Source organism: Rhinatrema bivittatum, chromosome 3 (assembly GCF_901001135.1).
Source record: "Rhinatrema bivittatum chromosome 3, aRhiBiv1.1, whole genome shotgun sequence".
NCBI lineage: Eukaryota > Metazoa > Chordata > Amphibia > Gymnophiona > Rhinatrematidae > Rhinatrema > Rhinatrema bivittatum.
The window spans coordinates 370,201,264-370,214,767 of NC_042617.1; the positions used below are offsets into that span (position 1 = coordinate 370,201,264).

Here is a 13,504-nt window from a genome sequence, read left to right on the forward strand (position 1 = left end):
CCCAAAGACTGCAACATTCTTATGACCTGCAGAACCAACTGACTCCAATTCCAACTTTGCCTGAATGAGCCAGTTGTCCAAGTACTGGTGAACCAGTACTCCCCTCTTATCTTAGCACTGCGGCCACCACCACCATCACCTTGGTGAAAATCCATGGCGCTGTTGCAAAGCCAAATAGAAGAGCTTGAAATTGAAAATGCTCTGCTAGCACCATAAATCGCGGGAACTTCTGATGGTCTGGTTAGATGGGGATGTGCAGATAGGCTTCTGTTAAATCCAACAATGCCAGATACTTCCCCCTACAAACTGTGGCCATCACCGCTCACAATGTTTCCTTGCAAAAACAAGGCACCCAAAGCACCGCATTGACCTTCTTCAGATCCAGAATGGGCCGGAAGCTGCCCTCTTTTTTTGGAAACATGAAGTAAACAAAGTACCTTCCCTGGCCCTGTTCCTGCAGGGGAACTGGCACAATTGCCTCTAGGATTATTGTAATACTATTTATCTTGGGCTGCCAGCTTCTACTCTGAAACCCTTACAATTACTTCTGAATTCTACAGCTCGCTTAATTAGTAGCAAGAAGCACTTTGATCATATAACATCAACTCTGCTTCATTTTCAATAGTTACCCATGGATGTTTGAGTCAATTTTAACCCATAAGATTCTCAGTATTAATTTCCTACTTTGGACAAATTTTCTGCTGTGACTTTATCAACCAACAAGAAATCTGAGATCTCAAGAAAGAGGGATACTTGAGGTACCTTCAGTAATGGTAGCTATCTGTCAGTGACAAGATACTGTGCCTTTTCTGTGGCTGTGCCTGCTATTTGGACACAATACCAGAGGCTCTGAGACTGATGGAATGCACTAAAACCTTTAAAGCACTGTTAAAATCTTTTCTGCTGGGACTAGCTTTTGTTTGATATGACACAGTTGGACATTCATTAAGATTCTAGCACACCTCACCATGAGCCTGGTTATGGCCGATTTGGTTGTTTTAGATGTTGTAATATTTTGTTTGAGTTTAGATTTTTTTGTAACCATTGTGAATGTTACTAAGTAAATAACTTAGGATCTAGGCAAAAGTGATTAATAAATCTGAATAAATACAAATAGGCTTCTCAGCTGCTGCAATGTATCCAGCAATGCCTCTCGTTTTAAGCAGGATGTACAATGGGACACTATGATGGCGTCTCTGACTGGTCGAGCAAATTCTAAAGCATAGCTATCTCTTATCACCTCTAGAATCCATTGATCTGACGTGATCTTGGTCCATGCCTCATACAAGAGGGCCAGTCTCCCCACAACGGCTTCCAGGGAAGAGTGGACCAGCCTGGCCTCACTTTGAGGTCTTACTTCCTCCACCCCATTGACTGGAACTATCCCGGGGAGGTCTACATGTCCCCAGAAAGGACTGTTGCCTTCTCGATCCTTGCTTTTTTGAGGAAGCAGAACAATTCCTTTTGGACCGATATCTGCACGCCTCTCGAAAGCAAGAGTGAGGCGAGAAACACTTCTTGCTGCCTTTCTTATCCTCAGGCAACTTATTCCTCTGACTCTCCCAAATGCTTAACTGTTCTACGTCTTCCCCAAATAACAGCTTTCCTTTAAAAAGGAGATTACACAGATGTGACTTGGACCATATATCCACTGACCAATTATGCAATCACAGGAGCCTCCTTGCTGCCACTACTGAGACCATATTCTTGGCAGGTGCCCTGACAATCATACAGCACATCTGGTACAAAGGCCATCTGTGCTTCCAAACAGGCTGCTTGCTTGGAGACCAACTCTTTCTCCTGTGCCTTCTCCACCCAGTGCAAACAAGCTTGCTGGATAGAGCTACTACAGATCATTGCCTGATGGCTCAAGGGTCAATGGCTCAAACATCTTCTTATAATAGATCTCTAACGTTTGGTCCTGGGTATCCTGCCAAATGGGACAGTCGTTTTCTTGGTCACTGTCAAAACCGAAGCATCCACCATCGGGAGCATCAAGAGCTCTAAGGTCTGCTCTGGCAAGGGATATAGCTTTGCCGTTGCCCTAACTACTTTAAATCCAGCTTTCAGAGTATCCCACTCATGGATCACCAGCTTCTTCACCTTCTTAGGTAAAGGAAAAGCCTTTGATGGACCATGCATCCAATCCAGGACAAGGTTCACCCCTTTGTTGTCAAACTCTTCCTGTGTGACCTTAATTACCAGCTTCTCCAGAACATGGGGGGGGGGGGGGTGAGAGGATGTAATTCCTCTTTCCGGAACAATCATGCTACCCTAGAGTCATCGCCTTCCATTACTGGGACCTGTTCCGGGTCAGACTGACCCTTGTCTGCTTCAGGAACATCATCTCCAGAATAGTCTCCAAAACCCCCCCTGAGGATCCCTCATGCCATCTGAATCCAACAAGGTCCTTGCATCATGTGACATCTAAGACCCAGGAAACAGAGGAGTCCTCCAGACTTCCCTGACGTGCCCAGTCTGCGCACCTTAGATGGATGCTAAGACCTTTGGACCTGCATCCGCTTGCCTCCTGCCCCCCCCCCCCCCCCCTTAACTAGATATGCCTTGAGGAGGAGAACAAAATCCATGGAAAAGGCCTCAATCACTGGAGCCATCATCCACCAAATCAGTAGAAGGCTCTCAGCTGAGCCTCGGACCATCAGCAAAAGCAGGGAAAGTGAGTCCCTGACCTCTCGTGATACTGCCTACTTCTTGCCACATGGAGGCAACATGGCTGCCTTCCCTTGCTGCTAGCAGAGGCCTCCTTGCCAGTCCCTGCCGATTGGGTGATTCACCTGCTGTCTGCAGTCTTCGCGGAGCTTCCTTCCCTTCCAGAGACACACCTGGAACATAAAACAACAGCTTTGAGATGTGACTGCCTCTCCCCGCAGGTCTGACAGGCTTTCCCTCGCTCCATTTCTGGCACCCTGCTGCTGACTGCTCCTGCATAAGTGACACACTGCCAAAAATCATCACCACACTATGCTGCACCTGACCCCGGTGATGCCACTGTGTTGTCACCGTTGCTTCTTACCCCTGCCTTGGCCCTGCGCATGAACAAAGACGCTGAATTCCCTGGTTACTGTCTCTTGATTTATTTATTTATTTATTTTTAAAAGAGACAGCACCTCTTCTTCCCAAAAAGAAGTAATAGGATAAGTTCCTGTGTCCAGAAAAAAATCCAGCAGCCGGGAATGGAGGACAGGACCCTCAGAGGAATAGAAGAAACTGAGATACCTAGCTTTCAATCCCTCAGGACAAGACAGATCGGGAATACTATCCACCCCGCTCACCTTGCTCTACCCTAAAGATGGCCCATGAAAGAATCTAACAACTCAGGGACAAGTCTTCTTCTTCTTCTCTCTAGCTATATGTTCTAATTGCTCTTTTTTTTTCTTTTTTTTTTTAAACTCCAGACTGCAGGTTTTACACCTCTATCATTTTCTGGAGACAGAGAAATACGGAGGGGCTGCATTAGGCACTCCCGATTATGCAGCAGTGTCTGAAACGTTTTTATTCTGCTTCCAGCTGCTGGTAGGGATGCTAAACCCTCTAGTCTGGACTGATCTAGGATATGAACAGGAAGTCTGCCTTGAGAATTCCTGGGCATGCATATAAGCAGTGCCAACACACACGCATGCTATGAAACCCGATTCCGTGCAGATTTTCAAAATCCGAAAGCATGCATGGAAATGGCTTTCGTCTTAGCTTCACTGCCTGGAAAGCATCTTTGTAGTGTGTGGGAAAATATGCATGGAACTGACTTAGGCATCGACTTTCATGCGCACAGGGGCCCCACTTGAGTTTTCAAATGTCACCTAGGCGCATAAAACAGGGTTTTCATCATGCACGTCAGTCTGAAAACAAAGCCCCGAATGTTGATGAAAGTCCAAGATTATGAACATGTTTTTGGAGTTTCCTTTTAAAATAACGGCGGTAAGTCTCTGCCACCAGAAAAAAAAAAAAAAATAATTCATTGGATTCTTCAGTCCATATTATAGTACAACAGGCAGACTAAACAAACGTCATCAATTTACAAAGGAGTGTTTACCAGGCTCGTTAGAAATTGCCAGACTTGCTGTCCCGCAGGGTCACAGAGGGCGGGTCTCATGCTGTGCTCAAGATCCGCAGCTACTTTCTACCTAGGGATTTTGCACCGATTCTCAAAGGGAAAGTGCGTGCCTACTTTCCCAGAGAAAAAGAGCCTGCAGACATTTGCACCTGCTTTTGCTGTAGATACTTCTTCAGACTAAAGCAACAAACGTACTTTTCAAAACCCGAAAGCGTGTGCGTTTCTGCCATCCCCATCCTAACCCTGTCCTTGGGTACGCCTTTACTAAACGTAGGTAAGCAGGCAGGTTGTAGTACTGCATATGGACTCTCCCCACTCCCCCAACACACACACACATAGGGCCTGATTCAAGGTATTTTCCAATACAAACAGAATGGGAGAAAAGTCTTAGAGAATCAGGCAGACAGGGAGGAATGATTTATGGGCAGCCAATCTGCGCGGGTAAAACATTTTTCACCGCTGAAGTTGCTTTGTAAATTTCCCTGATAACAAGCAGTAGCACCCCGCAAGCGGCCGAAGCAGAGTAACCAAGGAAGCAAAAATTCTGCATATGCTTTTCAATCTTGTATTTCATGAGATTGGTAGCACTGATCTGATACTGCCCATCGGAAATACAGTAACGATCAGTGATGACCTCAATTTGATGAGTCAAATTTTATGGAACTTATCGCGCTCCCTACTCCCCAGACAGGTAGGTAAATTAAAATCACTGCTGCAACGTTGTCAGTTGAAAGGCACTAAAAATTGATGGGACCGTATTTTTAGCTAAATGGTCTTTTTCATTGAAAATTAATTTCTTGTAACCTTTGTTCTAAATAGAAGAGTTCTTATAAGGAAACTTATCAGTAATGTCACAAACCATAAGAATGTGAGTAAAGCTTAAGTGAATGACTGGAAGGGTGATGAGGGTGGCCGCGTTTACCTTGTCTCTGTGTGTCAGCTGCTGGCTGATGACATCCTCACAGATGCTAGAAGAGGGGACCAGGTTGTGTAGCTGGTAGAAGAGCTCCACACACTTTTGATGGTGCTGAGGTGTTAGGTCACCTAACTGCTGCCACAAGGTTAAAGCCACACACTTTAGAAAAGAAAACCAACATTCAAGCATTATAAGATGGCATCTTGTACCTCTTTGGAGTATCACTAGTTTCAAGCATTGAAAGAAAGCATAACATTTGGTCAGTATTATTTCAATAGCTTTTCCTGCTGCAGTTCTGGTAAACTGTGGGTTTGTTGTAGCTGTTGCTGCTTTGTCAGCTTCTTAATCATGGGATGGGGGGGGGGGGGGGGATGTGCACCCTCTAACTATATTCAAATTTACACTGAGGCCAATACCGAGCAGCACAGAGAACAGGAAGTTAGCTGGGTAAAGGTATCGGCTAACGTAAGCAGGAATATTTAGTGGGATTTAACCAGGCGAGTCCCCCATTGTACATATTTTTGTAACACGATTTTGTATTTTATTGTTAACTGCTTAGCACAGTTATCCTGTTACAGGCGGTATAAAAATACTAGTTAACTAAATCAATAAAATAATATATCCAGGTTAACTTTAAGTCAGCAACTGCAGCAACTAGACTATCGGGCCGATACAGTACAGTGCATTCCGACAGAGCGCACTGTTAACTCTCTATTGGACACGCGTTTTCAACGCGCTAGCGTTACCCCTTATTCAGTAAGGGGCCGAAAACGCGCGTCCAACCCCCTGAACCTAATAGCGCCCGCAACATGCAAATGCATGTTGATGGCCCTATTAGGTATTTCCACGTGATTCAGAAAACAAAATGTGCAGCCAAACCGTACATTTTGCTTTCAGAAATTATCGGGATCTCCGACTTAATATCATGGCGATATTAAGTCGGAGGTCCCGAAACTTTCCTAAAGTGTAAAAAAAAAAATAAAATTTTGAAGTCGGCCCGCGGCTGTCAGGTCGAAAACCGGACAATCAATTTTGCCAGCATCCGGTTTCCGAGCCCGTGGCTGTCAGCGGGCTCGAGAACCAATGCCGGAAAAATTGAGCGTCGGCTGTCAAACTCGCTGACAGCCACCGCTCCTTTTGCCTGTTTTACCGCCAGGCCTAATTTGAATAGTGAATCGCGCGCACAGGAGAGTGGGTAACTTTAGCAGAGTAAATTCAGCGGGAGACTTGTCCCACTGCATATAGTGACTAAAGTTATCTGGGTATCTTTACCTGATAACTTACTGCTTGCCAGTCCACTGAATATGGATAGCCAGTTTGCTTACCTGTAAACAAGGTTCTTTGCAGATTGCAGACAGATTAGCTAATACACATGCATGACAAGGGGAGGCAGCTCTCAGTTTACAAATAAACAAACTTGCTTTCTCTGTCAACAAGCAGAAATAAACTAGCCACTATACATGGAGCAACCCAAGCAGAGGGCTGTATATTGAAGCAAACACTTAGTGCCCAGCCCTATCAAGTGGAGAGTGGACTACTGGGTGAACAGGCCGTGCAGGACTGCTTGTCCAAAGTTACTGTCTCCTCGGGACATGCTATTCAGTTAGAAGTGGACATGAAGGTATCAACAGAAGACCAAGTAATAGCTTTGCAAATGTCTTTAATAGGTATGGCCTTGAAATGAGACATTGAAGCTGCCATAGCTCTCACTCAATAAGCTTTGACTGAATCTATAGTCTGTAAGTAAGTCAGTGCACTATATAATTTGCTAGCCAATTGGACAGAGTTCATTGACAACTGCCTTTCTTAATCTAATGGAAACAAAGGACATGAACAGTTGAGAACTTGACAATGAGGGAGAGTCCTCTTTCGGTAATATGCCAGGGCTTTCTTACAGACCAAGGAGTGAAGTGTCCTTTATCTTTTGTGCGCATGTTGTTTTGGAAAGGTTGCACAATAGTTTGAATAATGTGTTAGGAATTATTAGGAAGGGAATGGTTAATAAAACGAAGAATGCCATAATGCCTCTGTATTGCTCCATAGTGAGTCCGCACCTTGAAAACTGTGTACAATTCTGGTTGCCGCATCTCAAAAAAGATATAGTTTCGATGGAGAAGGTACAGAGAAGGGCGACTCAAATGATAAAGGGGATGGAACAGCTCCCCTATGAGGAAAGGCTGAAGAGGTTAGGGCTGTTCAGCTTGGAGAAGAGACGGCTGAGGGGGAGATACGATAGAAGTCTTTAAAGTGAGAGGTCTTGAACAAGTAGATGTGAATCGGTTATTTACACTTTCGAATAATAGAAGGACTAGGAGGCACTCCATTAAGTTAGCATGTAGCACATTTAAGACTAATCAGAGAAAATTATTTTTCACTCAATGCACAATTAAGCTCTGGAATTTGTTGCCAGAGGATATGGTTAGTGTAACTGGGTTCAAAAAAGGTTTGGATAAGTTCTTGGAGGAGAAGATCATTAACTGCTATTAATGAAGCTGACTTAGGGAGTGGCCTCTGCTTTTACTGGCATCAGTAGCATGGGATCTTCTTAGTGTTTAGGTACTTGCCAGGATCTTGTGGCCTAGTTTGGCCTCTGTTGGAAACAGAATACTGGGTTGATGGACCCTTGGTCTGACCCAGCATGGCAATTTCTTAAGTTCTTAATGCATATATCACTTTCAGAAGGAACTTGGAATGAGTCTGAAAGTATGGTGAATATTAAACCAAAACTTGTAGCTCATTTACTCTTCATGTTGACGTGCCAGACACAAGAAATACTTCCCAGGTGAGAAACCTCAATTCCACCACCTCAAGAAGTTTGAAAGGTGGTTTCACAAGTTGAGCTAGAACTACACAGAGGTCCTAATGATACATTGCAGTGGTGCTCAAACCAAGTGCTTGAAGTCTTCTGTTTGTACCTGCTGTTTGTACCCTGTTACACTAAGGCCTGAGGATGAGAGGCAGAATAGATACTGAAGCAAATCCCTCAGGCCACAGGAGAACATGCAGTAATCTCTTCTTTTTATGTCCACTAAACTTTTTATAAAAATTGGCTGAAAACCCATCCAAGCCTGGGGATTTTCCAAGTTTCAAGTTCTTGATAGCCCACGTAATCTCGGCCGGGGAAATATTGCGGTCTAGAAATTCCTGATTGGCTGCTGAGATTAGAGGCAAAGAGGACTGGGAAAGATAGGCATCTATCCTCTCTTGGGTAATATTGTTCTCGGCTGCATATAGTTCCGAGTAAAACCGTGTAAATCTCTGTCTGATGGCAGTTTTGGAGGTAACCAGGGTACCATTTTCATCTTTAATTTTAATTATATTGTTCTGCGTTTGTTGAACCTTAAGCTTTCTTGCCAAGTGTCTGCCCGCCTTATTTCCCCCCTCATAATAAAGTTGTTTAGTAAGAGTTAATTTGTGTGCTATCTGTGCGGCTTCCAACTGTTCCAAGTGCAAACGCTGTCTATCCATTTCATCTAGTATTGTTTGATCCCCAGTCCTTTGGTGTTGTAGACCCATGTTATGTAATAGATTCAAAGTGTCTGTCTTATCCTTACATCGTGTTTTTTTAAAATATGCCTCTCTGGCTATAAATTTCCCTCGTAAGACTGCTTTGAGACAGTCCCACAGCGTCATCGGAGAGATCCCATTCTTATCATTATGCTCTAAGTATTCCTGAATAGCCAAATGAATCTGTTGCACAAATGTGTCATCGTCCAATAAACTCTCATTCAGCTTCCAGTACTGTAGGCCTTTATCATATAAGCTTAGCTCAAATTGAAAAGAGATAGGGCCGTGATCTGACCATGTAATTGGCCCTAGCTGAGGATTTTTTACCCGGTTAACACAGCTTTTGGAAATTAAAAAGATATCAATCCTAGAGTAAGTTTGGTGTGCTCTAGAATAAAAGGTGTAACCTTTTCCCTTGGGATTCCAACATCTCCAAACATCTATCAGATGCCATTGAGACAAAAAGGACTTGAAAATCCTACGGTCAGACCCCGGGTATATCGTAGCTCCCCGGGAATTATCCAAAAAAGGATTAAGGGTAAGATTAAAATCGCCCCCCAATAAAAGATGTCCTTCCGCATATTGTTCCAGTAATTGGCCAAGCTGTGAGAGAAATACACCCTGGCCAGAATTTGGAGCATATATGTTAATGAGAGTATACGTTTCCCCTCCAATGGTAATAATGAGAATTAAATATATTGTAAAGCTTGTTACTATGTCATGTTATACTGTGAAACAATATTTATAGTCATTGTAAAGCTTGTTGCTATGTTATGTTACACTGTGAACCGAGGTGATGTTTTTTTTACGTGCCCCGGTATATAAAAATTCTTTAAATAAATAAATAAATAAATCTGCCTTCGGGATCTTTATAACAGGCCACTTCTTCAAAGAGCACATCCTTGGAAATTAAGATTCCAACCCCCAAGTATTTATGAGTGGGAGATCTGGCTGCCCAGTATTGTGCAGGATATGCCCGATGTTTCAGTAAGAACTCATGACGTTTCTTAAGGTGAGTCTCTTGAATAAAAGTAATAGAGGCCCCCTGTTGAAGCATGTCTGAAAATAAACAATGCCTTTTATATGGTGAATTTAAGCCAACATTAAGGGACAATAAGGTCAGTAGTACCATCTGTGTCCTAAGGAGTAAACTAGTAGTGACTCCCCCACTCCAGGGGGATGCCCACATATGACAGTCCTGCCATCTCCGCTCTAGTATTCCCCATATTACTCGAGTGAGCTACCTTCTTAAAAGTACAGTGGAATATGAACATGAGAATTATAAAAGGGTCCCCAGTGCCCAATCCCCCACCCCCCACCCGCTTTACCCTACACCCCTCAAATTGGAATGCCAACTGCATCCAATATGTAAGCTGAAGGGAGGAAGAAAGCATCCCTGCGTGACTGCGTTACCAATCCAACCCCTCTGTAACTCTTAAACAAAAATAATCGCATCTGTTATCCCTTATGCATTGTCAATTTCCAAGAACCAAAGATATAACCATCCATATCAAAATGATACCGCGTCTCTGAGAAAGCCAACCATAGCTGAATGTTAGTCCCTCAGGTCACGGAACGTTGAGAAGCTGATGGCTCTGCATTGCGTCGCAGTCGTTTGTCTCCTTTCTGCACCCTTTGCCATCTCGGGTAGTCATCCCGGCAGTTACTACTCTTCGGCGCAGCTTGCATCTTTTCAAAACCGGTTAATCCTGCGCCATGGAGAAGGTTTGATGCTTCCACGAATGATTTGATGTGGTGATTTTCTCCCTTCAAGGAAAAACTCAGTCCGAAGGGGTACAACCATCTATACCTTATGTTTTCTGCCCGCAACAGTTTTGTGACTGGCTGCATCTCCTGCCGTCTTCTAACTGTGGTGGGGGAGAGGTCAGCGAAAATCATAATGGCTTCTCCGTGCCATTGCCACGTGGCTTGCTTCCTCGCGATATTTACCAGCTGTTCTTTTTTATAATAATCATGGAAACATGCTAGAATATCTTTGGGTTTATTACCTGCTCGAGGTCCCATGACTCTGTGTGCCCGGTCAATTTTAAGTTCATTTTCCAAATTATCAGCGTCCTTGGATGATTCCGATGCAAACAGCATTGCGCAGATCTGCCGGACCACTGTTATGCAGTCCTGATTCTCCGGAGATTCTGGGACCCCACGAAACCGTAAGTTGTGTCTCCTCGAACGGTTTTCCAGGTCCTCCAACTTATCATTGATCCGCTCCAAATCGGACTGCGCTTGCGATTGTTGTATGTAATCCTCAGAAGCATCGACTCGGGTCTCGAGTTCAAAAATGCGGCGGCCATGTTCCGCGAGCTCACCCTTGAGCTCTTCAATTGATTCCATGATATCTCGAGTATTAGATGCAATTTCCTGCTTTATTTCAGAAAACCAGCTTTTCATTTCTGATTTAGTGGGAAGATCTCAGTCTTCATTGGTCATTGGTTCATCCTGATTTTCTGACCCGGCCTCCGACACTGCCTGATCCGCCATCATGTCGTCCCTTAGAGGCCTATTTTCCTCCTCCGCTTTTTGGTAGGAATATTTTCGAAAGTCAAATTGTTTTCCCCGCGTGGACATCCGAGCAGTCTAGAGCACCGTATTATACGTTTTAGAGATATATAGCAAGTCGGATGGCGTAATAATCTAGGGATTCTGTGTGAGGTTGGAGGAGCTTCTGAGTCAAGCAGCCATTCCCGAGGGTGACGTCACTTCCTCTCCAATCTCTTCTTTTTTGGAAGGAATAAGGAGGAGACTACTGTATGTTCAACATTCATGCCATGAGAGCCAGCAATGGCAGTTTTGGATGGCAAAGTCTGCCTTCCTTCAGTATGATGAGTGTCTGTACAGTTCCCAACAGAACTGGAAACAATGAGGTCCATATCCAAACGCCATCTAGATAGATAACATAATAGTTATATATCTAAATGGTGTACCCAGCTATATTCAGCACATATTCCAATAAATTCTAGCCAGGTAATAGTTACCCAGTTAGAATTTAGCCAGATAAATTGGGAGCATTCTGGGGGTGGGTGGGAGGCGTTCCAGGGAGAAGCAGAATTAGCTGGATACTTTAACTGGCTAACTCCGATATTCGGAGTTAGTTGGTTAACATATCTGGCTAACTCTGGTTGGCTGTCCTAAAGTGGTGCACTGTTGAAATATACACCACTAGTTAGTCTATTATTTACAACTGGATAACTTGCACAGCCATAGGGCGGCTGAATATGTACCTCTGACTTGACAGATTGACATGATATGAATACCACACTTGTTGTGGCTAGGCCAGTGGAATGAGCATTCCCTGTATGTACCAGGATCAGTCCAGACCGCTGGGTTGTGTCTACCTTCTAGCAGAGGGAGTCAGAGAAAAAAAAAAAACTCAAAAGGCACCCCTCTTAACCTGGTGTGCCACCTGCGATCCCTTAGTATTTTCTCTGACTCTCAGCAGAAGGGTTGACAGAACCTGCGGTCCTGATTTTTCAATTTCTTTAAATTTAGTTACATCTTTTTTTTATTTATTTTTTTTTTTTTTTACAGAGTTCTAAGGCTCTGGATGATTTAGTTAACACCTTTGGCTACAGCAAGTTGGTTGTATTAAAAAAAAAAAAAAAAAAAAAAAAAGCTCAGTGCAGCTTTATTTTCCCAGGCTTCTCACTCAGCAGTGGTACAGGTAAGGCAGGGGCTGGCAGCTCTAAAAGTCTTGTTCCCGGAGGGCCGTCTATCTCTAGAGGGGGATTAACCGGTGGGCCGGCCCCTCCCCTCGGCGCCCCGAGACGAGTTTCCTCGGGTGCTGCAGCGTTCCCAGAGCTCCGGAAGGCCGCAAGTCGGCAGGGTATTTTAAGTTCTTCTTTTTTCTTTCCTACTGCACTATTTGGAAACCACACCCCCCCCTCCCCCCGGGATGCCACGAGGGCTATCGTGGCTCAGCATGTGGGGAGGCGGGGTTGCGCCTCTCGCGGGATGGAGTTTGCGCCCGCTGCTTCCCCGGGGGGAGGGCTCGTCCAGGGGTGATTTTGGGCCCATTTTGCCTTGAGGCGCGGAACGGCAATTGCGTCCGGGTCTGTCGCCGGCGCGCGCAGGAACGGTGGCCATTTTGTCGGAGCCCTGCCTGCCGACTGGGGGAGAGGATTCTCCGATTTCTCCTCCCAGTCTGAGTCCCGTTCGACCGCCCCCTCAAGGAGCCCGGTCCTCCCCCTCTTCCTCCCCCTCACCTATTGGATCCCTTAAAGGGCCAGTCAGTTTTTTCTTCAAAATTTATTTTACTCTTGCATAGGGCTTTTTTGGAGGTGGAAGCTCATCAGCAGGATGAGCAGCCCCCTCCCGCGAAGATTGCGCGGTGGGACACGTCTCTGGATGCCCTTTCAGCCCCTGGGGGGGCTCCGGATCCTGCTCCCTTGGGATCTTTCTGGATCCTCTCCTCCAAAACCTAGATGGGGGTGTTGATGAGTCCGCTCCAGTAGAGGGGGACGACCCCTGGGTTTCTCGGCTGTTTCACCGGGAGCAGTTGGATCCCTTGATCCCCTATGTCCTGGAGGAACTGGAAGTGGAGGCACCAGTCCCCAGTTCGGAGCCAGTTAAGGGGAAACCAGTACTCTCGGGGCTGCGTGCCCTGCCCCAAACTTTTCCTTTCCACCCAATGCTTAAGCAGTTGGTCACTTGGGAGTGGGAATCTCCGGACACGACCCTGCGGGTGGGACGGGCGATGGACAAACTCTACCCTTTACCCAAGGAAGCCTTGGATATCCTCAGGATTCCCAAGGTGGATGCGTCTGTTACTGCGGTCACCAAGTGGACCATCATTCCTGTTTCGGGAGCAACGGCTCTTAAGGACTTACAGGATAGGTGGCTAGAAGTCCTCCTCAAGCGCATTTTTGAGGTGTCAGCGCTCTGTGTTAGAGCGGTGGTCTGCAGTAGCCTCATGCAGCGAGTGACCCTTGGGTGGGTCCAGCAAATGCTCACATCACAGGTGTTGCCGCCAGAGGAAACAGATCAGGCGAATA

The 13,504-nt window shown here is 45.3% G+C and overlaps 1 protein-coding gene across 4 annotated transcripts in view; it reads right to left on the bottom strand.

Annotated features, from left to right (window-relative positions):
* Nucleotides 1-13,504, bottom strand: part of DOP1A (DOP1 leucine zipper like protein A) — a 237,564-nt gene that overhangs the window by 78,387 nt on the left and 145,673 nt on the right. For all 4 annotated transcript variants that reach the window (XM_029595531.1, XM_029595532.1, XM_029595530.1 and 1 more), the window contains one exon: nt 4,995-5,147. In XM_029595531.1, the coding sequence (XP_029451391.1) occupies nt 4,995-5,147 (153 nt within the window). The remainder of the gene's footprint in view (nt 1-4,994; nt 5,148-13,504) is intronic.